The 23,785-nt window shown below is 39.8% G+C and overlaps 1 protein-coding gene across 13 annotated transcripts in view; it reads right to left on the bottom strand.

Annotated features, from left to right (window-relative positions):
* The window catches only part of ERC1 (ELKS/RAB6-interacting/CAST family member 1), a 522,480-nt gene that overhangs the window by 335,019 nt on the left and 163,676 nt on the right, over window positions 1–23,785 (bottom strand). For all 13 annotated transcript variants that reach the window (XR_016213449.1, XR_016213450.1, XR_016213451.1 and 10 more), the window contains 3 exons: window positions 11,912–12,049; window positions 10,623–10,763; window positions 8,951–9,091 (listed from right to left, as the gene is read on the bottom strand). Coding sequence is in view for 10 of the 13 variants with exons in the window: in XM_089304491.1 (XP_089160617.1) it covers window positions 8,951–9,091; window positions 10,623–10,763; window positions 11,912–12,049 (420 nt within the window). In the remaining 3 variants the exon portion in view is untranslated. The remainder of the gene's footprint in view (window positions 1–8,950; window positions 9,092–10,622; window positions 10,764–11,911; window positions 12,050–23,785) is intronic.

The raw sequence follows: 23,785 nt of genomic DNA, 5'->3' as shown, positions 1-23,785 counted from the left end.
GCAGTTATTCCTTCATTTGCAGAGGGCTACAGATACTTCTTAAATCTAGTATGTCTAACAGAAAAGGAATGAGGGAGACAGAATAGGGAGAACAGCACGAGGTGATGTTTTACAGAAAACAGACCCTATGTATATACAGGGTGTGTGTGCAAAGGGCTGGGGAGGGGTAACGAGGAAGTGACTAAAGATGCAAACAAAAGCAGAAGAAAATCCCCAGCAAACACACACACACAAAAAAGCTGGATGAAATGGCAGCAGAAAGGGGCTTTGAGTCCGGGGCACAAGAGTACTTTGTAAGCAAACCTGAAGGCCTACTGCTGCTCAGTGCCACTGAGGTAACTCTGACTTGTAATAATTTACTGCAACTTATATTATTTATAATTCCACATATATAATTACTGCATATCAGCATTCTGGACCTTCATACGTGCTGCTGAGTCCTTCCTCTGAGGTCTCAGCTTAGTAAATGTCACTTCTGTGAGGAGGTCTTCCCTAACCGCGACCTTGATGAGTTCACTGACATGAGCTTGCCCACGCCCTGTGCTCTGCTAGCATCACGGCTTCAGCACCTGTCTTCCTGGACAGAGACTACGAACTCTATATGACCAAGCAACAGCCCTCATGTCCACCACTGTATCATCAGTGCCTGGTAAATGACATTCAACTATTTGTTCAAAGAATGAATATATAGAAACAATGAGGCAGGCGCCATGGCTCACTATGCTAATCCTCCACCTGCAGCGCCGGCACCCCGGGTTCTAGTCCCGGTTGGGATGCCGGATTCTGTTCCTGTTGCTCCTCTTCCAGTGCAACTCTCTGCTGTGGCCCAGGAGTGCAGTGGAGGATGGCCCAAGTGCTTGGGCCTTGCGCCCGCATGGGAGACCAAGAGGAAGCACCTGGCTCCTGGCTTTGGATCAGCGTGGTGCGCCGGCCGCAGCGGCCATTGAGAGGTGAACCAAAGGAAAACGAAGACCTTTCTCTCTGTGTCTCTCTCTCACTGTCTAACTCTGCCTGAGACAGAAAAGAAAGAAAGAAAGGAAGGAAGGAAGGAAGGAAGGAAGGAAGGAAGGAAGGAAGGAAGGAAGGAAGGAAGGAAGGGCTAATTTCCTTTTGATTTTAAGTGGTTCATTGGCCTAAATGATAACAATACAAGAGTGACTGGGGCCAGCACCATGGCTCACTTGGTTAATCTTCTGCCTGCAGCAAAGGCATCCCATATGGGCACCATGTTCTAGTCCTGGTTGCTCCTCTTCCAGTGCAGCTCTCTGCTGTGACCCGGGAGGGCAGTGGAGGATGGCCCAGGTGCTTGGGCCCCCGCACCCACATGGGAGACCAGGAGGAAGCACCTGGCTCCTGGCTTTGGATCGGCACAGCACCGGCCATAGCAGCCATTTGGGGAGGGAATCAACGGAAGGAAGACCTTTCTCTCTGTCTCTTTCTCTCACTGTCTATAACTCTACCTGTCAAATAAATAAAAAAGAGTGACTGAGAGGATAAAATAATAATAAAATGTGAGAACAAGGTTAAACGTAGCACAGGATGATCAAGAAGAATATCAAATAGTTTCAAAGACCTCTAAAACTTTATAAAAAACCATTACAAACTATATAAAAATGTATTTTCAAATAAGTATTATAAACATTTCTATAATATGGATTTCTAAATTGCGGAACATGACGTTTAATTCAAGATGTAAGTATTTCTTATGTCCATCATAGCATCAGTCGGAAAGATATTTTCTGGATAAAGCTATTTACTTTCATGTCTTTAATCACCTCTCACCTATTCGATCTCTTAAATTCTAATTGTTCATTAATCTGTGCTTTGAAAATGTGGATATTCTTCACAGTTTTCTTTTAGAGTATGAAGAGTATGAAGATGACAAGATTACTCATAAGCAAAAGCCACAAACCTCAATAAAATAACAATATACTTATAAAAAATCACCTTTGGACAAGAAAAATTAACTTAATAACTAACAGTCCTCCTTAAAATACTTAGTCAAAAGATAAGTTTCCATTCTCAGGCATTTTTCTAGAGGAAACTGACTACCTTGTACATTACTAAAACCTCAACACAGAAGAGGGCATTTAGCTTAGCAGTTAGAATGCCTGCATCCCATGTGGTAGTGCTTGGACTCCAATCCTGGCTCCACTCCCAATGCCAGCTTCCTGCTGACATAGAACTGAGGGGCAGTGATGATGGCTCAGGTAATTGAGTTCCTGCCACTCACATGAAGACCTAGAATGTATTCCCAGCTCCTGGTTCCAGGGCCCAGTGCAAACCATTGTGGACATTTGGAGAGTAACCAGTGGACAAGAGCTTGCTCTCTATCGCCCCCACCCACCTCACTGCTGCTCATATGAAACAAAAGTATTTAAATCCTCAATACATATACACTGGAGGCAAAGATTTTGTTCTTTCGCATTTCACACATGTCAAATTAAAATATGTATGATTGGAGCCAGCACTGTGGCACAGCAGATAAAGCCACTGCATGGGATGTCAGCATCCCAAATGAGCACCAGTTGGAGTCCTAGCTGTTCTACTTCCGATCCAGCTCCCTGCTAATAACCTGGAAAAAGCAGCAAAGGATGGCCCAGCTCGTTGGGTTCCTGCCACTCATGTGAGAGACCCAAAGGAAGTTCCTGGCTCCTGGCTTTGGCCCAGCCCAACCCCAGCCATTGTGGTCATTTGAAGAGTAGATCAGTAGATGGAGGATCTCTCTCTCACTCTCTGTAACTCTGCCTTTCAAATACATAAATAAAGCTTTATATATATTTGACGTATATGAGTAACAGAACTAAAAAGCTGTACAAGACAGGCATATTATTAATTCATAGACTTGTAAGATTTACTCTCAAATTCCTGGGGACAATTAGCTTACTAATTTCATGTATATTTATGTGATATTTACAAAAACAACATCTGATTCTCAAATATATGCAATAAATCAGGGGTTTTTAATATTTTAGATTTAATTCTAAATGGCAACATTCATTTAAATATTTTCATGAAGTAATAACGAGTAAGTCTGTTCCACATGGAAAACCACAATAACTTCACCTCCAACATGCAAAGATTGCAAGTCATTACTCTTGGCCTTATAACAACAAAACGCTATACAATCTGAAAATGAATGACTTGTCTTGGATCCACTAGAAAATGAAGGTCACAGGGAAAACTGTCTCCCCCCAAAAATGGAGAGGTAAGCAAGTCCAGAGACTCAGAGACGCTACTCCTCCTTGAAGGATAGAAATCCAATTTTGAAGAATGACTAGAGGCTGAATGAGGCCACATAAGAGAGTGACAAAGTCCTGGGATCGGTGTTAGAGATGCTCTCATGGCTTTTACAATTCTAGGGTCTCCCCCAGCTTCTTCAAGTGAAAAGCTGAGAAAGGTCTCACTGCTCTGGCAGAGGAAGAGGGAAAGTCAACTCCAAAGGCTGCTTCCTTTGGTATGCTTATTTCTCACTCTCTCTTCCTTTTTGTTTTCCTGTGTTTTTTTCAAAGGCTGACTTTTTAAGAGTAAAGAGTTCACCAGAGCTTTATACTGTCTGGGAGGACAATGGTCCCAGTCTAATCCCATCCCATCACAGAGAAAAAAAGCTAAGAAATGGTTGTTAAGAGCACAGACACAGCGGTGGGTATTTGGCACAGTGGTTAATACACTGCATGGAACACCTATATTCCACATCAAAGTGCTTCAGCTTCCAATCCAACTTCCTGTAATGCACACCCTGGGAGGCAGAAGGTCATGGCTCTAGTACTTGGATCTCTGTTACCCCCGTGGGAGACCCAGATCAAATTCCAGGCTCCTGGCTTTCCCCTGGCTCAGTCCTGGCTATTACAGGCACTTGGGGAGTAAGAGATCTCTCCCTCTTTGTCTCTCTCAGTGTCCTTCTGCCTTTCAAATTAAAAAAAAAATCACAACAAATAAAAATTAATAAATGAATTAATTTTTTTAAAAAGATTTTATATATATATATATATAGAGAGAGAGAGAGAGAGAGAGAGAGAGAGAGAGATTATATAGGAAGGCAGGCCTAAAAAATACTGAGACTTAATCACAAAATTATAGAATGTTAACCCTCCCCCTGTACCTCACCACTACATAAAAAAGCTCCAGGATAGGAATAGTGAATTATGGCTGAAAGAATTGCAAGATACAGATTCTCTGAAGAGGGAAGCCCAAAGTCAGCAAGGGAAACAAGGATACCAGAGGAATCTGAAGCCTCTGGTGCCTGTAGCAAACTTTAAATACAGTCTAACTTCTACTCGGATTAACAACCACCACCACAAACTAGTACACAACAGGCTGATTTATCTAAGTAATAGTTGCAATAGCCAGTTTTCAATTAAAAAAAAAAAAAAACTTAGATGATATGCTAAAAGGCAAGAAGACAACATAATCTCAAGAGATCTAGCAAGCACCAGAACTAGACTTAGACATTCAACACAGATATTGGCATTATCTCACAGGGAATTTAAACCTATGATGAATATGTTAAGGGCTCAGGGCCACCGTCTGTGGTAATGCCAGCATCCCATTTGGGTGCCGGCTCTTGTCCAGGCTGTTCCACTTCGAATCTAACTCCCTGCTAATGGCCTGGGAAAACAGTAGGGGATGGCCAAGAGTTTGGGTCCCTGCTACCCTCATAGGAGACCTGAAAGAAACGTGAGGCTCCTGGCTTCGGTCTGGCCCAGCACTGGCCATTGCAACCATCTGGGGAGTACACTAGCAAATGGAGGCTCTCTCTATCCCTCTCTCTTTGTAACTTTGACTTTCAAATAAAAAAATCTTAAAAAAAAAAAAAAAAACACATACACACAGTAAGGGCTCTTATGGGAAAGGTAGACAACATGCAAGGACAGATAGGTAAAATAAGCACAAAGGAAAGGAAATGCTGAAATCAAAAACATATAAGCAAAATAAAGAACAGCTTTGATGGGCTCATCAGTAGATTGGATGCAGCCAAAGAAAGAATTTGTGAGCTTAAAGGCAGGTCAATAGAAACAGTAAACTGAAATACACAAAGAAAAAGGAAGGGGGAAAAAAAACCAGTACAGAACATCCTAGAACTCTGAAGCAATTTCAAAAGGTAAAACAAATACAAATGGAATTCTAGAAAGAAAAGAGAGACACAGAAAGACTATTTTAAATAACAATGGCTGAGGATTTTTTCCAAATTAATGACATACATCATTAAACCAGGAAACTCTTGTTTATGGCCTCAGTAATCACCCTAGGCTCTTGCCATAAACAAGAGTGTCAATTTGTTAAGTCAACAACAGGAGTCACTGTGCACTTACTCCTCATGTAGGATCTTTGTCCTTAGTGTGCTGTACATTGAGATTTAATGCTATAACTAGTGCTCAAACAGTATTTTTCACTTTATGTTTCTGTGTGGCAGCAAACTGTTGAAATCTTTACTTAATGTATGCTGAACTGATCTTCTGTAGATAAAGAGAATCGAAAGTGAATCTTGATGTGAATGGAAGGGGAGAGGGAGTGGATAAGGGGAGGGTTGCGGGTTGGAGGGACGTTATGGGGGGGAAGCCATTGTAATCAATATTCTGTACTTTGGAAATTTATATTCATTAAATAAAAGTTAAAAGCCGGCGCCGTGGCTCAATAGGCTAATCCTCCACCTTGCGGCGCCGGCACACCGGGTTCTAGTCCCGGTTGGGGCGCCGGATTCTGTCCCGGTTGCCCCTCTTCCAGGCCAGCTCTCTGCTATGGCCAGGGAGTGCAGTGGAGGATGGCCCAGGTGCTTGGGCCCTGCACCCCATGGGAGACCAGGAAAAGCACCTGGCTCCTGGCTCCTGCCAGGATCAGCGCGGTGCGCTGGCTGCAGCGGCGGCCATTGGAGGGTGAACCAGCGGCAAAAGGAAGACCTTTCTCTCTGTCTCTCTCTCTCACTGTCCACTCTGCCTGTCAAAAAAAAAAAAAATTAAATAAATAAATAAATAAATAAAAGTTAAAAAAAAAAAAACAGGAAACTTAGAGCAAGCAGACTAAACACCTGAAAATCCACATTTCAGCATACCATACCCCAATCTTCAGAAAACCAAAGAGAAAGAGACTAAAGCTTGAAAAAAGTCACAGGGAAAACACATCCTATGTTAACAATCTCAGAAGACATATCATCAGGAATCACACAAGCAAGGAGAGAGTAGGGTGAAATGTTTAAAATACAAGGGGGGAGGGACACCAACCTAGAAATCTAGATCCAGAGTGATTACACTTCAAAAGGAGAAAGAAACAAAACCTGAAAGATTATGGCCAGGAGACCCACCCTATAAATAAAGCTAAAAGTAGTTCTTGAGGGAGAAGGAACTTCATCTAGGTCAGAAATCCATACACAGTTCACATAAACAAAGAAAGAGAGCCAGACAGGAGAAAAGGAGGCTGACATTACATCTTTGCTTTTCTTAAAGGATCTAAGAGATAACTGTTTGAAGTAAAACTGATAACAATGTATCAGCTGACTAAAGATGGATAAATGAAAAGAATAACAATCATCATCACAAGCAAAATGGAGAATCAGGACTGCTGTGCTATAAGCTATCAATCCTACATACAAAGCAGGACAGTGTTATTTGACAGAGGTTTTAAATTAGCTAAAATGCTGCGAACCATAGGATAACCACTTAAAGAAATTTTTAAGAAGTATAATTGATACACTAAGATAATAGAGAAAATGCTCAATGAAAACCAGAGAAGACAGAAAAAGAAAGCAGAGCAGCGGGCAGGGGGTGGGGGGCAACAAATGCAACTAATAGAAAATACAGTTAACAACCTGCTTTTTAGAGTAGGGTATTGTGGAAGCAGTCTAATAGAAACTATCAGTAATGAGTTAAAGTTAAAAGGAATAACTGTCCAGAATGAAACACAGGAAAACATGTAAAGAAAACAGCCATGGATAGACAGAAAATAATCAAAGGAGGAGAAAGTCACCTACTTCCTCCACCTAAAGACAATGTTACATCTTTCTTATAAATAAAGTCTAAAATATGAGGCCACATGAGTAAACAACTATACAAGTATTAAGACACAGAGAAAGATTCAAATGAACAATAAAGAATGTAAGGTTGTCATAAACAGGGGCGTTTAGAAGATTAATTAATACATTACTCGTGATAGTTACTTCTCAGTTTTATAACCCTAAATATGTCTAAGAGCTTCATCTTCAATATTTAGGCATTAAATGGAAAATAAGTTCCACCCTTTTAATGAAGAACAAAGATTAAAAATTAACTATCAAAGCAGAATTGGTTATAAATGGAATCCTTAATCTCAAAAAACGTACTTTCCTACTCATTTGTATGTAACTTTAAGATACTAGATTTTTGGGGGCCGGCACCATGGCATAGCAGATAAAGCCACCACCTGCAGTGCCAGCATCCCATATGAGCACCGGTTCAAGTCCCAGCTGCTCTACTTCCGATCCAGCTCTCTGCTATGGCCTGGGAAAGCAGAAGATGGCCCCCGTGGGGGCCCCTGCACCCACGTGGAAGACCCAGAAGAAGCTCCTGGCTCCTGGCTTCAGATGGGTGCAGCTCCGGCTGTTGCAGCCAACTAGGGAGTGAACCAGCAGATGGAAGCCCCATCCCTTCCTTTCTCTCTCTCTCTCTCTCTCTCTGCCTCTCCTTCTCTCTCTATGTAACTCTGACTTTCAAATAAATAAATATTTTAAAAAAAAGACACTAGATTTTCTTCCTCTCCTAAGCTTCAAATGTGATTTTATTTTTAGCATTCTCCAACTGAAGTTATCATGTTAAATATACCAAATACATGAGAAGACAACAAACCCATTAGTCATCACGTGACCTGAACCCAGATCACTTAACTACTCAAAAGTCTAAATTCAACTCTCACAGAGTTGATAACTCACAGATAAGAACAAGAAAGGGCAGAATGGTGGTTAGCCTACCAGCTAAGATGCTCATGTTCTATATTATAGTACCTGAGCTGGCTTCCCAATTTTAGCTCCTGAATCCAGCCTCCTGCTAATGCAGACCCTGGGAGGCAGCAGTGTGTTCAAGTGATTGGGTTCCTGCCATGAGACCTGGACTGAGTTCCTGACCACTGCAGGAATTTGGGGAGAGAACCAGCAGATAGAAGCTCTCTGTCTCTGTCTCTGTCTCTGTCTGCCTGCCACTCAAAAAAAAAAAAAAAAAAAAAAAAAAGTAGTGTTCTGAAAACTATAAACTATTAAAAACATTAGAGAAGTAGAAGTCAAAGAAACAGTACATATCTGCACTATGCCTAATATTTACCAGTATGGGTAACTAACACTGCTTCTTATCTCCTTCTATAAATACAGGATAATTGAATGTTAACACTATATTCTCATATTTTACACATAAGGGAGTTTTATGTCTTAACTTTCCTCTAATTGTTCATCATCCAAGAATTTGGGGATTCTCATGAATAAAATAAGTGGTGGGTAAGAATGCTAAAAGAGGCTGGCGCCCCAGCTCAATAAGCTAATCCTCCATCTGCGGCACCGGCATACAGGGTTCTAGTCCTGGTCAGGGCACTGGATTCTGTCCCGGTTGCTCCTCTTCCAGTTCAGCTCTCTGCTGTGGCCCGGAAGTGCAGTGGAGGATGGTCCAAGTCCTTGGGCCCTGCACCCGCATGGGAGACCAGGAGGAAGCACCTGGCTCCTGGCGTAGGATCAGCGTGGTGCGCCGGCCGCAGTGGCCATTGGAGGGTGAACCAATGGAAAAGGAAGACCTTTCTCTCTGTCTCCCTCCCACTGTCCACTCTGCCTGTCCAAAAAAAAAAAAAAAAAGGAATGCTAAAAGAATTAATAAAAAGCATGAAGATAATTTTGGGCTTTGGAGATTATTCCACTGTGAAGTTATCCCCTATAAACGACCTAGCATTTTTATTATGTTCTTAAAAAAAGAAAAGCAAGAAAAATGGAACATTGTCCTTGAACCTTTTTCAACTGTGATTCCATTTTCAGACACTCCTCCTTCTTCTGCTCCAAAGCAATCTCGAGTGTCTTAAGCCGTGAGTCCTTTTTCAGTCCTGAGGAAGCCAGGGAAGAAGCATGCTCTTTCAGATCCAAAAGTGATGCCTGAAAGAAGTAATACACACCAAGATTCAATACTGACTTTTAAACACAATGGAAACTTAAACTTTTAAATGTATTATCATGGTGGCTTATAGTTTTATTCCATTGCCAACTCCTAACATTCATGAAACATAAAACAATATGAGCTTTAGGTTTCAAGTTATAACTAAAATGAGATTCCCAAGAAATACCAATTGAACAGTGATATAAGGAGTTCCAGTGAAATATACACATTCTCAGAAAATAAAAGTAGAACAAACTTTGTGAATAAATAATCAACTTTAGTGACTACATAAAACATTTTTTCCTTTTAGGAAAAATTCTTTTAAAAATGAGCTTCCATAAATTTTCCTAAAAATATCAGAAAAAAAATCCAGGGGCCGGCTCTAAAGTGAAATGGGTAAAGCTGCTGCCTGTGGCGCCGGCATCCCATATGAGCGTCGGTTCAAGTCCCGGCTGCTCCACTTCCAATCCAGCTCTCTGCTATGGCCTGGGAGAGCAGTAGAAGATGGCCCAAGTTCTTGGGCCCCTGCATCCACGTGGGAAACCTGGAAGAAGCTCCTGGCTTCAGACTGGCACAGCTCCACCCGATGCAGCCATCTGGGGAGTGAACCAGTGAATGGAAGATCCTTCTCTTTCTCTCTCTCTGCCTCTACCTCTCTGTAACTTTCAAATAAAATAAATGAATTTTTAAAAATAAAAAATCCAGAGAAAGTCCTTTTAAAGCTCAAGCACTAGGAATTTAGGCATTCAGAATTCTTTGCTGTTTAGGTCACATTAATAGAATTCTCCAAAAAAGATCAAAGTATATTAAGGCACCTAATAGTTGTGACGCACTTTAATAGTTGTTAGAAATAACAACTATTGTCTGTCACTTTCCTTACTTTTATTACAATATTTTTCCAAATGTAATAGAGCTTCAGGTATCTCAGCATCTATACAAATGCTTCGCAAATAAAAAAACTACTCGAAACATAGTAAATGGGGCCAGCACTGTGGCGTAGCAGGTAAAGCCACTGCTTGCAGTGCCAGCATCCCAAATGGGCACCGCTTCAAGACCCGGCTGCGTCACTTCCGATCCAGCTCTCTGCTATAGCCTGGCAAAACAGTAGAAAATGGTCCAAGTCCTTAGGCCCCTGCACTCACATGGGAGACCCAAAAGAAGCTGCTGGCTCCAGATCGGCACAGCTCCAGCCATTGCAGCCAACTGGGGAATAAACCAACGGATGGAAGACCTCTCTCTCTCTGCCTTTCCTTCTCTCTGTGTAACTCTAACTTTCAAGTAAATAAATAAATCTTAAAAAAAAAAAATTGTAAAGGAGTCCTAAGACTCAAAAAAATGAATAAACCAATCTACTGTGCCTTTGTAAAGCTTCCCGAAATATTCCTTAAGGGACTCAAAGAAAGTCTGCTATTAAGCATAAGTAAACCCTGCATCAGATACTTTCACATATGTATTTTTTAAGCAACAACAACAAATATACCTAATGCATTGACTTAGCAGACCAAGCAATTAAAATTTGATGATACCAACCTCTTTCTCTGAGAGGTCTCCTTGCAACAGGCTGACTTTTTCTTTCAGATCTTTCAGATCTTTTTTGTAGTTATCAATTTCCTCTTGCTTTTCCCGTTCATCTCGATCCCGTTGCTCCTTTAAGCGTTCAATTGTCCGCTCCTGATAAGGGCACATCAATACGTGAGAAAATTACTTGTCATGCTTATATCATCACTGTAATTCTTCTTTCAGCTAGAAAAATTTCACACCTCCATTCTCTGTTCAAAACACAGTGATAAGTTTTACAGGAATTTACTTTTTAAAGAGTCCATTCCTCTGATACAACTTGCCATAACAAAGACCTGGATATGTTCTTTTGAATACCAAGTTTTAAAGTATTCTTTTGGGACATTTCTATTTATTCACTTCCCAAATAGCTAAAAAGTTATATATGTACCCTAAGGACAGTAACTAACAAATATTTCTTCCTTATATATTATTCAAATGTTCCCTACAAGACAATGAAAACAACTCATAATTCACACACTCAAATAAAGGTGGGATGAGGGAATATGATATTTTGAGCTAAAATTATAAAGGAAGACAACAAGAAAGGAAATCATTAAAATGTATTTCTGTCAACAGATACTTGGGAAGTTTAAAAGTTGAAGCGATTTTATTATTTTTAGCATTATTTCTAAATACATTCAGGGACGAAGCCTTGACCCTGGAAGGCAGCCTGAAGCATTCTGAGTGCAAAAGACTTATAGGACAATGACTGTGTTCCTTCAAAAAATTTTCAATTAAAATCCCCTAAGGCCTGCTTCTAAGATACTAACACTGGGGAAGACTGACAGCTTCTGTAGTTAGCCATTCCTGAATGGCTTGTTCACAAAGATAAAATGAAATGGCAGCATCAAAACTAGGAAATTAGCAAGCATATTTTATTAAGAACTAAAATCTAGGAATATATTAGATTCCAAATTAGGTATTTAAGGAGAACTAATTATGTATCACGTCCTGCTGTCATTGTCTGGTATTCTCACACTCCTGTTCTTCTTTCAGAAGATGGTAAATGGGAAACATATGAGTGATTCTTTAGAAAGTTCAGCCACTGCCCTCGAGTGTGGAATCCACCTTGCCTAGTAGCAGATGCTTAAACTGGCAAAGACTAAATGGATTTTCTTTCTCTTTACACCATGTATGCCAACCATACAACAGAGGAGCTCTTTTCCCTTTTGCCCAGGGGGATTTCATTGTATCCTCTATCCACTTTTAGATGAATGAGAAAACAGAAGGAATGTGAAGAGTTTGGGCTGGTCACTCACTTTCTCCGCAAGGGCCTCCTCCAAGGTTGTCAAGGCAGTGTCTGTGTTGGTGGTGTCCGCCTGCAAGGACTTGACTCGTTCTTTCAAGCTGCTCATCTGCTTTTCCTTATCTCTAAGCTGCTCTTGAAGGTTTTCAATCTGAGTGTGCACATATATTTAAGAGAGAAAAAAAGACATTAAGAAGAATACAAATAAGACACAATAAAAATCATTTTAATAGGAAACAGATCAGGGTTCTCTGTGTTCTGTAGAAATAATTTAATCCTAAGGGTTTCAGAACAAGCAATCCAGTGAAGAAATGGGCAAAGGACCTCAACAGACATTTCTCAAAAAAAGAAATACAAATGGCCAACAAATATATGAAAAAATGCTCAACATCACCAGTCATCAGGGAAATACAAACCAACACCACTATGAGAGATCACCTCACCCCATCAGAATGGCTAAAATCCAAAAGATAGAACGTAACAAATGCTGTGGAGGACCTGGAAAAAGGGGAACATTTATACACTGTTGGTGGGAATGTAAATTAGTGCAGCCACTGTGGAAAAAAGTGTGGAGATTTCTTTAAAAACTAGAAATAGACTGGTTATATCATTCAGCAATCCCACTACGGGGTATATACCTGAAAGTCATGAACACATTATAAGAGATACCTGCACCACCATGTTTCTACCACCACTGTTCACTATAGCCAAAACATAGAATTAAACAATGCGTCCAAAATCAGATGAACGGATAAAGAAAATGTGGTATATATGTACAATGAAATACTATTCAGTTATAGAAAAGAATGAAATTCTATCATTTGCATCAAAATGGGTATAACTGGAGGAAATAAGCCAGACACAGAAAGACAAATATCACATGTTCTCCCTTATATATATGTGTGTGTGTTAAAATTTTAAAAAATGAAGTAAAATTTTTTTTGACAGGCAGAGTGGACAGTGAGAAAGAGAGAGAGACAGAGAGAAAGGTCTTCCTTTACCGTTGGTTCACCCTCCAATGGCCGCTGCGGCCGGCGCACAGCGCTGATCCTACGCCAGGAGCCAGGTGCTTCCTCCTGGTCTCCCATGCGGGTGCAGGGCCCAAGCACTTGGGCCATCCTCCACTGCACTCCTGGGCCACAGCAGAGAGCTGGCCTGGAAGAGGAGCAACCGGGACAGAATCCGGTGCCCCGACCAGGATTAGAACCCGGTGTGCCGGCGCCACAGGTGGAGGATTAGCCTATTGAGCTGTGGCACAGGCCAAAAATTAAGTAAAATTTAAAAACAAAAAGGAAAAAAAAGAAATGTCTATGCATATTAGTATTCCTGCAAATATAGTTTTGCCAAATGTTTTATATTTTTGTCAAATGGTTAAGAATAATTTATTACTATAATTCTACTAATCTGTTATTATTTTTAAAATCACTGTATATGAGTAAAATTAGTATCCTTTCATTTGATTGTTTATACCCTTTCCTATATTCATGTTGAACTATGGTCTTTTTACTTTTTACTTGTTAAGCTCTTTTAGTACACCATTAAGCCTTTGATTATAATTTAATTTAAAATGTTCTCTCAAAATTTAATGCAAAAGAAACAGAGAGGGAGGGAGCAAAAGGAAGTTAGAATTATTATATTCTTAGAACTGTATCCATGAACTACATTGAATCTGTTTTCTTCCTATTAATATCACATTAATACGAAAGGGAAAAAAGAAACTAAAAAAAAGTTTCAGAGTTACATGCTAAATCTTAAACTCAGTATTTATAGCTAAAACAAAGACACACACACAGGTTATGAAAACACACACAGAAACAGATCCCTAATACAATAAGGAGAGTAACTAGGAGAAAAGACTCAATGAAGAGATGAGAGTGGAGAAAGGGACAGTGGGAAAAGGGCCACAGCAGAATTACTTCAAAAATGACACTGTAGGCCAGCTCTGCGGCTCAATAGGCTAATCCTCCGCTTGCGGCGCCGGCACACCGGGTTTAGTCCCGGTCAGGGCACCGGATTCTGTCCCGGTTGCTCCTCTTCCAGGCCAGCTCTCTGCTGTGGCCCAGGAGTGCAGTGGAGGATGGCCCAAGTGCTTGGGCTCTGCACCCGCATGGGAGACCAGGAGAAGCACCTGGCTCCTGCCTTCGGATCAGCGCGGCAGCCATTGGAGGGTGAACCAACAGCAAAAGGGAGACCTTTCTCTCTGTCTCTCTCTCTCACTGTCCACTCTGCCTGTCAAAAAGACGAAGGAAGGAAGGAAGGAAGGAAGGGAGGGAGGGAGGGAGGGAGACACTGCAAATGCCAAGAAGGATTTCTTCACGAAGAATTGAGGCAGGACAGCAAATGCAACAGGTATACAGTGAGAAAGATGAGACATCAGTATAAAGGAGAAACTTTTTAAATATTAGGGTTGTTAGATTTTTTTTTTTTTTTTTGACAGGCAGAATTAGTGAGAGAGAGAGAGAGAGAGAGAGAGACGGAGAGTAAGGTCTTCCTTCCTTTGGTTCACCCCCCCAAATGGCCGATACAGCTGGCGCCCCACGCTAATCCAAAGCCAGGAGCCAGGTGCTTCCTCCTGGCCTCCCATGTGGGTGCAGGGCCCAAGGAATCCGGCGCCCCAACCGGGACTAGAACCCGGGGTGCCAGCGCCGCAGGCGGAGGATTAGCCAAGTGAGCCGCGGCGCTGGCCAAGTTAGATTTTTTTATTATCCTTTAAACATAAAGCATTTTCAATGAAACTTCTTACTATAGCCATTCCTTCCTGTACACTTACATGTATTCATTTGCTCAAAAACTTTTACTGAATGCTCTATTGTGTGCCAGGTACTAGTGATGGAAAGAAAAAATGAACCAACTCATTTTTATAATGTTAAGAGATGGTAATAGAGTTCCCCAATCGTGTAGCTGAAGCCAAACTATATATGCAAACAGACACACATATCCATTCTTCCATCCACCAATGCATCTGTCATACTGACATCCATTCTTCTGGCTAATCCCCAACTATACACATTATCTGTTTTCCCACATTCCCACAGGTAGATATGGGCCCTGCCTCATCACCTCATTTCTGTATCTTTATGTTTTGATAGTATCGGGTCTTAAGTAAAAATTAGTTCATTAATCAGTAAACGAATGAAATCTAAGTGTGGACTTAAGCTATTTAAAAGTTTTTTTGTTTTTCCAACTTATTTGAAAGGCATAGAGAGAAAACAGATAAAGAAAGGAGAGCAATGAGGAAAGGAAGAGAGAGAGAGAGAGAGAGAGAGAGAGAGATATCTTCCATCTACTGAATCACTTCCCAAATACCCCCAACAACAAAGGCTGGGCCAGGCTGAACCAGAAGTCAGGAATTCAGTTTGGGTCTTCCACATGAGTGGTACGGAGAAGGTAGTCCTAATAACAGGAGCAGTCAGCACTTGAAAAGATTGTACTTAATCAGGCACACCAAGGAGATGCTGCAGAAACACCTGGGACCTTCTTTTTTGGCACCATTACACTTAACATCATGGCTAAGCTCCTGGGAGAGGTTCCAGGAGTTCAGCCACTGCCACTCTGTGAACTTCCCTCACTGCACAAGCCTTCAGAAGGATGAACGGACTCCAGAAACGGAACATCAGCAGGAAGCTGGAACAGAAGTGAAGCAGCCAGGACTTGACCTGGCACCCCAATGTAAGATGCTGACATTGCAAGACTTGACTTGATCTGCTGTGCCACAATACGGGCCCAGGTATAATTCTAGAGACCCCTACATGTTTCCAATACCAAGGGAAATGAATACATCTCTAGGAAAATGTGGAATGAGAAATGGTTTGTTTCTTTTCCTCTTGGCTGCAGGACAGCAAAATACAACTACAAAACTGTCAAAATGTGATCTTACAAACCACAGTTCTGCAAGGACCAAACCAAAACATGAGGTGCGTGACAAGCTATCCAGTCACACAATGGCTGCATAGTTCTCATAATCTACAAAAACCTATTACAATAATCTTAATCTTTTTAACTTTTAACATGTTAAGAATAAGAAACTATCTCTTAATTATAAATGAGATATATGAAAAAATACATAAAAACATTGTACCAGGGCAGGTGTTTGGTCTACCAATTAACATGCTGGTTGAGACACTTGCCTCTCACACCAGAATGCGTGGGTTTGAATCCCATTTCTGATTCCAGCTTCCTGCTAATGTGCACCCTGGGAGGCAGCAGATGAAGGCTCAAGTGGTTGGGTCCCTGCCACCCACAGGCGAGACCCAGGTTGAGTTTCTTGTCTAGGCCATTGCAGGCATTTAGGAGTGAACCAGTGGATGAAATATTGATTTCTCACTCTCTCTCAAAAACAATAAATAAATAAACAAACAAACAAGCTTTTTAAAGCGTATTCGATGTACGTACCAGACACTGTTATGAGGACTTTATATAAACAACTATTATATAATACTGGGTCATCTAACTACAGAATTCTATCTTTCATTTCTGTGCTATAAATAATATATTCCATGGTAAAAAAATGAAAATCATACAAAGCATCTTACCATAAACTAGAATAGAATAGAATAGAATAGAACAGAACTATAAAGACCATTTATATGAAAAGTTTATCCTGTACTGCAGCAAGGAGATACCAAGTCACTGAACATGCTTCTATACCTCTTTCTTGCCAGGGATATATCCAATCAAAACACACTAAAGCTGATGATCTAAGAATTTCAGTATCATGATTTTATTAAATAATCTATTTGCTCTGAATTTCAAGGCTAAAGGATGCTAGGACTATTAGAAATCCAGTTTACTTACACACAGGTGGACTAAGGAGCACCAGATAATGAAAATATTAGTCCCAGTTTTGCTTTCTGTGTTTTTAGTTGACAAAGGTCAACAAAAGTCTGAAAATATTATGTGGAGAATTCTAGAAATAAACAGTTCTTAACTTCTAAGATCAATCCCATTCACAATAATTAAAAAAACCAATCAAATACCTCGGAATAAACTTAACCAACGATGTCAAAGATCTCTACAATGAGAATTACAAAACCTTAAAGAAAGAAATAGAAGAGGATGCCAAAAAATGGAAAAAGCTTCTATGCTCATGGATTGGAAGAATCAATATCATCAAAATGTCCATTCTCCAAAAAGCAATTTATACATTCAATGCAATACCAATCAAAATACCAAAGACATTCTTCTCAGATCTGGAAAAAATGATGCTGAAATTCATATGGAGGCACAAGAGACCTCGAATAGCTAAAGCAATACTGTACAACAAAAACAAAGCCGGAGGCATCATAATACTAGATTTCAAGACTTATTACAGGGCAGTTATAATCAAAACAGCATGGTACTGGTACAGAAACAGATGGATAGACCAATGGAACAGAATAGAAACACCAGAAATCAATTCAAACATATACAGCCAACTTACATTTGATCAAGATGCTAAAACCAATTCCTAGAACAAGGACAGTCTATTCAACAAATGGTGCTGGGAGAACTGGATTTCCACATCCAGAAGCATGAAGCAAGACCTCTACCTTACACCTTACACAAAAATCCACTCAACTTGGATTAAAGATCTAAACCTATGACCCGACGCCATCAAATTATTAGAGAACATTGGAGAAACCCTGCAAGATGTAGGCACAGGCAAAGATTTCTTGGAAAAGACCCCAGAGGCACAGGCAGTCAAAGCCAGAATTAACAATTGGGATTATATCAAATTGAGAAGTTTCTGTATGGCAAAAGAAACAGGAAAGTGAAGAGGCAACCAACAGAATGGAAGAAAATATTTGCAAATTATGCAACTGATAAAGGATTAATAACCAGAATCTACAAAGAGGTTAATAAACTCCTCAAAAACAAAACAACCCACTTAAGAGATGAACCAAGGACCTAAATAGACATTTTTCAAAAGAGGAATTCCAAACGGCCAACAGACACATGAAAAAATGTTCAGGATAACTAGCCATCAGGGAAATGCAAATCAAAACCACAATGAGGTTTCACCTCACCCCGGTTAGAATGCCTCACATACAGAAATCTACCAACAACAGATGATGGCAAGGATGTGGGGAAAAAGGGACACTAACCCACTGTTGGTGGGAATGCAAACTGGTAAAACCACTACGGAAGACAGTTTGGAGATTCCTCAGAAATCTGAATATAGCCCTACCACACGACCCAGCATCCCACTCCTTGGAATTTACCCAAAGGAAATTAAATTGGCAAATAAAAGAACTGTCTGCACCTCAATGTTTATTGTAGTTCAATTCACAATAGCTAAGATATGGAATCAACCTAAAAGCCCATCAACAGTAGACTGGATAAAGATATTATGGGATATGTACTCTATAGAGTACTATACAGCAGTAAAAAAAATGAAATCCAGTCATTTGCAATAAAATGGAGGAGTCTGGAAAACATTATGCTGAGTGAAATAAGCCAGTCCCAAAGGGACAAATATCTATGTTCTCCCCGATCTGTGACAACTAACTTAGCACCTAAAAGGAAACCTGTAGAAGTGAATTGGACACTATGAGAAACAATGACTTCATCAGCCCTTGTCCTGACTGTTGAGGAACAAGTTACTATTTTATTCATTTTAGCATTTTTTTTTTTGTTCTACTTAATACCACTGGTTGAACTCTTCAATTAACACACAATTATTCTTAGGTGTTTAAATTTAACTGAAAGGTGAAAACTGTTAAATATAAGAATGGGAATAAGAGAGGGAGGAAATGTATAGTTTGGCACATGCTCATTGGGACTTACCCCTAATGGTAGAGCTAGAAACGTGCCAGGAGATTCCAATTCAATCCCATCAAGGTGGCATGTACCAATGCCATCTCACTAGTCAAAGCAATCAGTTTAAGTTCATAATTGATCATAATGATAGGATTAAGTGTCAAAGGGATCACATACACAAGACCAGTGTCTGCTAATACTAACTGATAGAATTAAAAAGGAGAGAACGATCCAACACGGGAAGTGGGATACACAGCAAACTCATAGAATGGCAGATGTCCTAAACAGCACTCTGGTCTCAGAATCAGCCCTTAAGGTATTCAGATCCAGCTAAAAAGCCCATGAGAGTTTCACAGGCATGGAAAGCCAAGATACTGTGGCCAAAAAAAAATGAACTAAATGAAAGAGTTCTGTTGAGTGAGATCCCAGCAGAAAGAATGGGCTATCAAAGAAGGAGGTACCTTTCTCTGAAGGGAGGAGAGAACTTCCACTTTGATTATGGCCTTGTCCAAATAAGGTCAGAGTTGGTGAACTCAAGAGGCTTCCAGAGCCTTGGCAGCTCATGACAAGAGCCTCGGGTGATACTGATGTCATAAATAAGAGTGTCAATTGTTAAATCAACAATGGGAGTCACTGTATACTTGCTCCCCATGTAGGATCTCTGTCCTTAATGTGTTGTACTATACGAATTAACGGTAAAACTACTACTCAAATAGTACTTTATACTTTGTGTATCTGTGTGGGTGCAAACTGTTGAAATCTTTACTTAGTATATACCAAGTTGATCTTCTATCTATAAAGATAATTGAAAATAAATCTTGATGAAGAATGGGATGGGAGAGGGAGTGGGAGATGGGATGGTTGTGGGTGGGAGGGAGGTTATGGGGGGTAAAGCCACTATAATTCAAAAGTTGTACTTTCGAAATTTATATTAAATAAATTTTTTTTAAAAAAGAAATAAACAGTTCTTAAATTTTAGATTGCACACCATTCTGAGTAACGGGATAAAATCTTGTATGGTCCCACTCCATCCTGCCCAGGAAGTAAATCATTCCTTTGTCCAGCATATCCACATTGCACATGCTCCCTGCCCACTAGTCACTCAGCAGCCATCTCCACTATCGGGTCTGGTGTTGCAGTTATCACAGTACTTACATTCAAGTAACTTTTATTTTACCAAATAATGTCCCAAAATGTAAAATTCTGGCAAACTTACTACAGTACATTGTTGTAATTGTTCTACTTCAGTATTAGTTTTTGTTGTTAATTTCTTACTATTCCTAATTCATAACTAAACTACCACAGGTATGGATGCTTTGGAAAAAACGTAGTATAGAGGGGCCAGTGCTGTGGCATAGTGAGTAAAAGCCATCGCGTGCAGTGCCAGCATCTCATATGGGCTCAGGTTTGAGCTCCGGCTGCTCCACTTCCAATCCAGTGCTCTGCTGATGGCCTGGGAAAGTGGTGGGAGACAGCCCAAGTCCTTTTGTCCCTGCACCCACACGAGAGACTTGGAAGAAGCTCTAGGCTCCTGGTTTGGATTGGCCCAGCTCCAGCTGTTGCAGGCCCTTGGGGAGTGAAACAGCAAATGGAAACTTCTCTTTCTCTGCCTCTGCCTCTCTATAACTCTGCTTTTCAAATAAATAACTAAATCTTAAAAAAAAAAAAAAAAGCATGGTATACACAGAATTCAGTACTACCCGTTCATTTAGGTATCCTATAGGGGGTCTTAAAATGTATCCCCCAAGAATAAGGAGGAATCACTATACCTAAAAAGCATTCCTTCTCTTACTTAAATAACTTACTTTCAATGTTGAAAACTAATAATTCGACTGTGGAGAGTACAATACATTTTATAACCTGATAGGCTTTTTTTCTACTTTATACATACTCTACCTGCTATGGAAAGCAAAGTACCCATTAGTACTCAATTTTTACATGAGTAAAGTTTTGTAAAGTTTAAAAGAATTGGCATTTATTCTATATATGTGCGTCCTCAAAGATAAATTGAATGGGGGTGCTACCAACTAGGTTATACATGCAGTTCATTATCATAGAGAAAATCTAAAAGTAAGGAATTGAAGAAAGAATGACTTTTAAATTAACAATTTAGAGGGAAAAAAAGATATATTCCTTAAAATGACTTCTCTAATCACGTTACAGTTCTTTTACTGGCTTGGAAAGCAGACAGAAATAAAATGGCCTGCTTCTCTTATAATTTTTATTTCAAAACAGAAAAATTTATAACACCAGAGGAAGACCAATGCTAAACGCAATGTAGCATGGTGAATTCTTCAAATTTGCCTGCCAGTTCCACACTGGCACAGGTTTATTGAAATCTTTTGTTTTGTTTTTTTATCAGCATTGCCCAGTTGTAGGAGCTATCACGTTCCAATGTGGCTGATTTATTTCTAGTCAAGTGGAACTGATTACTCTGCCTTCAAGGCCCTAATCACCGAGTGAAGGTAGAAGAGACTTCCTCTAGGGTATAGGCTGACGCATGAGAAACTCCAAAACATTTCATGAAATCACCTTGATTACTTAGAACATCATGTAAAGGAAAAGAACTTTTTGTTAATGCTTCCACAGAGGCTGTAAGCAGCTGTCAGCGTTCAGTTTGCTGTATGAAGCCAGATATTCACAAAGACTCTGACCTTCACTTTTGCTTAATAATTCCTCTCAATACCAATGGTACAAGTACGGCCTGATGACCCGGTCGCACTCAGCTGGCAAAGAGTAGGAATTTTCCCATTTTAGATTTTAAGTCCCCTAATTTCTAGTAAATTGTTTGTTTTCCACCCTACCCTCTGACAAAATACACTACACCAGGCACAATTATAACTTACCAAAAAGAATAAGTTTTGGTCAGATTATTTTTACTTGGCTTATAAACTTTATTGTCCAATCACGCGTTTCCAATGATTAGAAGATACAAGAGGAACAAAGTCAGGAGAAATTCTAAGCAAAGTTTAAAACCCAGTTTGGTTTTTTTTTTTTTTTTGGTTGTTTTTTTTTTTTTTTTTTTTTTTTTTAGTTTTAATTCAGTACTACGTTTTTTTCCCCAAAACATAGTGATAAAGTTTAACCTCTAAATTAGGCTCAGTAAGAGATTAATAATAACTAACAATAAAATACAACACCTACAATAATATCCTGTAATACAACAGCCAGCATCACTATGCTTGCACTTTGGGGTCATTATTAAGGAAAATACAGGTTAGTGGAACACAAGCACTGCCACAGCTGACCTGATGATGATGAGGTTACTAAGTGACTGACAGGTAGAGGGTACACAACGAATATGCCAGACAAAGGGTTGTCTCAAGCCCCAGGAGAAACAGCATGAAATATATCACACTACTCAATACAATGTAAAACTTATAAATTATTCTTGGAATTTTCCATTTGTTATTTTCGGACCACTGTTGACCTGAGGTAACTAAAAACTGTGAAAAGCAAAAACAGAGAGAAGGGAGGGATGGGAATACTGTTACAGGAGTGTAGGTCCTTAGGGAAATGCACTCAGAGACCACTGCTGCACAAATACTTTACTAATGCTGGAAGGAGAAGAAAGGCCCTTGACATTCACGCCTCTTGCATTAACGCACACTGGATAAAATGACATAAAAGTAGTTGAGACAAAAGGTCACTGCCAGTCAAAATCTGCCTAACCATCAATTATGCAAAAAGTTCAAATTCCTCCTTTTGTACCTGTTAGATATTTCTGAAAAATTGACAAAGCTTCTTATATAAAACTGTTCAAAAGACAAGAAAGATACATAAACCTGCAATGGTAGGTAACAATGGTAGGTAATACTTCTTCGGCAACAACAATAATGGCGCTACTTGGACCTCAGTTTACAGCATCTATGTCAACAGCATCCCCTGAAGTTTCAGTCACAATAGTACTCCAGAAAGAATAGTCTCAAATCTAAATTTTTCACTACTTATAGTGAGGAGAGAGTCCACTTAAAAAAAAAATTAAAGCAGACACACTAGGTTTAGCTTCAAAAACTATGCACTGGATTATCTATGACAATAACAAAGTTGGGAAAAATTAAACAATAACAGGAAGCTGTTTAAATTAAATATGGCTTATCCCATGGATGGACTATTAAGCAACCATTATAATTCACATTCTCGAGAATGTGAAAACCTGCTTATTATATATTACCACTTGAAAAAGTTACCAAAAAATACATATAAAGTTATCCCAATGTGAAGAAAGAATTTTCCTTCTTTATGGTTTTTCCATATTCTTCAAATATTCAGAATGTACAGCCATAATTTTAATGATAATGACGAAAGCAAAGAAATATAGAAATATAAAAAATAGAAATATAATACAATGCAAGAAATCTTGGGGAAAGAAGATTGCCTTATATGCACTGATCAACAAGGAAAATCTCACTTCTATAGTGCATGAAAGCAACTTTTTATTTAACCCATACCTTTCACAGGTTCACAGTGTAAGACTAAAAAAATTAAGCTATCAGAAATTTTGGGGTTTTTCTGCAATGCCAAAGAGAGACTGGGAAACAAGTGAATTGAAAGAAACCAAGACTTTTAAATCCCACCTGAATGTAAAGCCAAAAAGAAATAGTGAGATACACTTCACTTATTTAAAATCTGAATTCAAGGTCATCTCACTAAATTTTTATTTTTGTCAGGCCTGCTTTCGTGGTTTGAAAGATGTTAACTTATAGTAATGTGAATATTCGGTAGATTCTACTCAAGGTTGGTTTCCCAAGAAATTGATCATGAGATGGATACTACTGTGCATAAAGTTTATTAGCGTGTTGTCTTGAGATCAAATCAGTAGAAAGAGAAGAAATCAGGATAGTGCAGAGGGAGAAATGCAGCGGCCATGAAGTCCCACAAGCCCATGAGGAACTCTGAAGCTGCTATAGCAACTGGGGGCTAGAGGTTCAAACCCTCATACCTGATAAGGACCAAGTTACTGGATGTCAATGACAAGAAGAATGCCCTCGGGCAAGGAAGTTCTCTTTGGCATAAAAAAATCTCCATGGGGGCAGACAATTGAAGGCTTTCTGTCAGCAGCACTTCTAGCATCTGTAGGAATAAGCCCTTCAACCCTCAGAGGGCATTTAGGTCACTCATCACAGCATCCATTATGCACGACAGCTAT

Source organism: Oryctolagus cuniculus, chromosome 9, assembly GCF_051225735.1.
Source record: "Oryctolagus cuniculus isolate XC-2025 breed Fujian yellow rabbit chromosome 9, ASM5122573v1, whole genome shotgun sequence".
Lineage (NCBI taxonomy): Eukaryota > Metazoa > Chordata > Mammalia > Lagomorpha > Leporidae > Oryctolagus > Oryctolagus cuniculus.
This window is presented reverse-complemented; position numbering and strand designations above follow the sequence as displayed.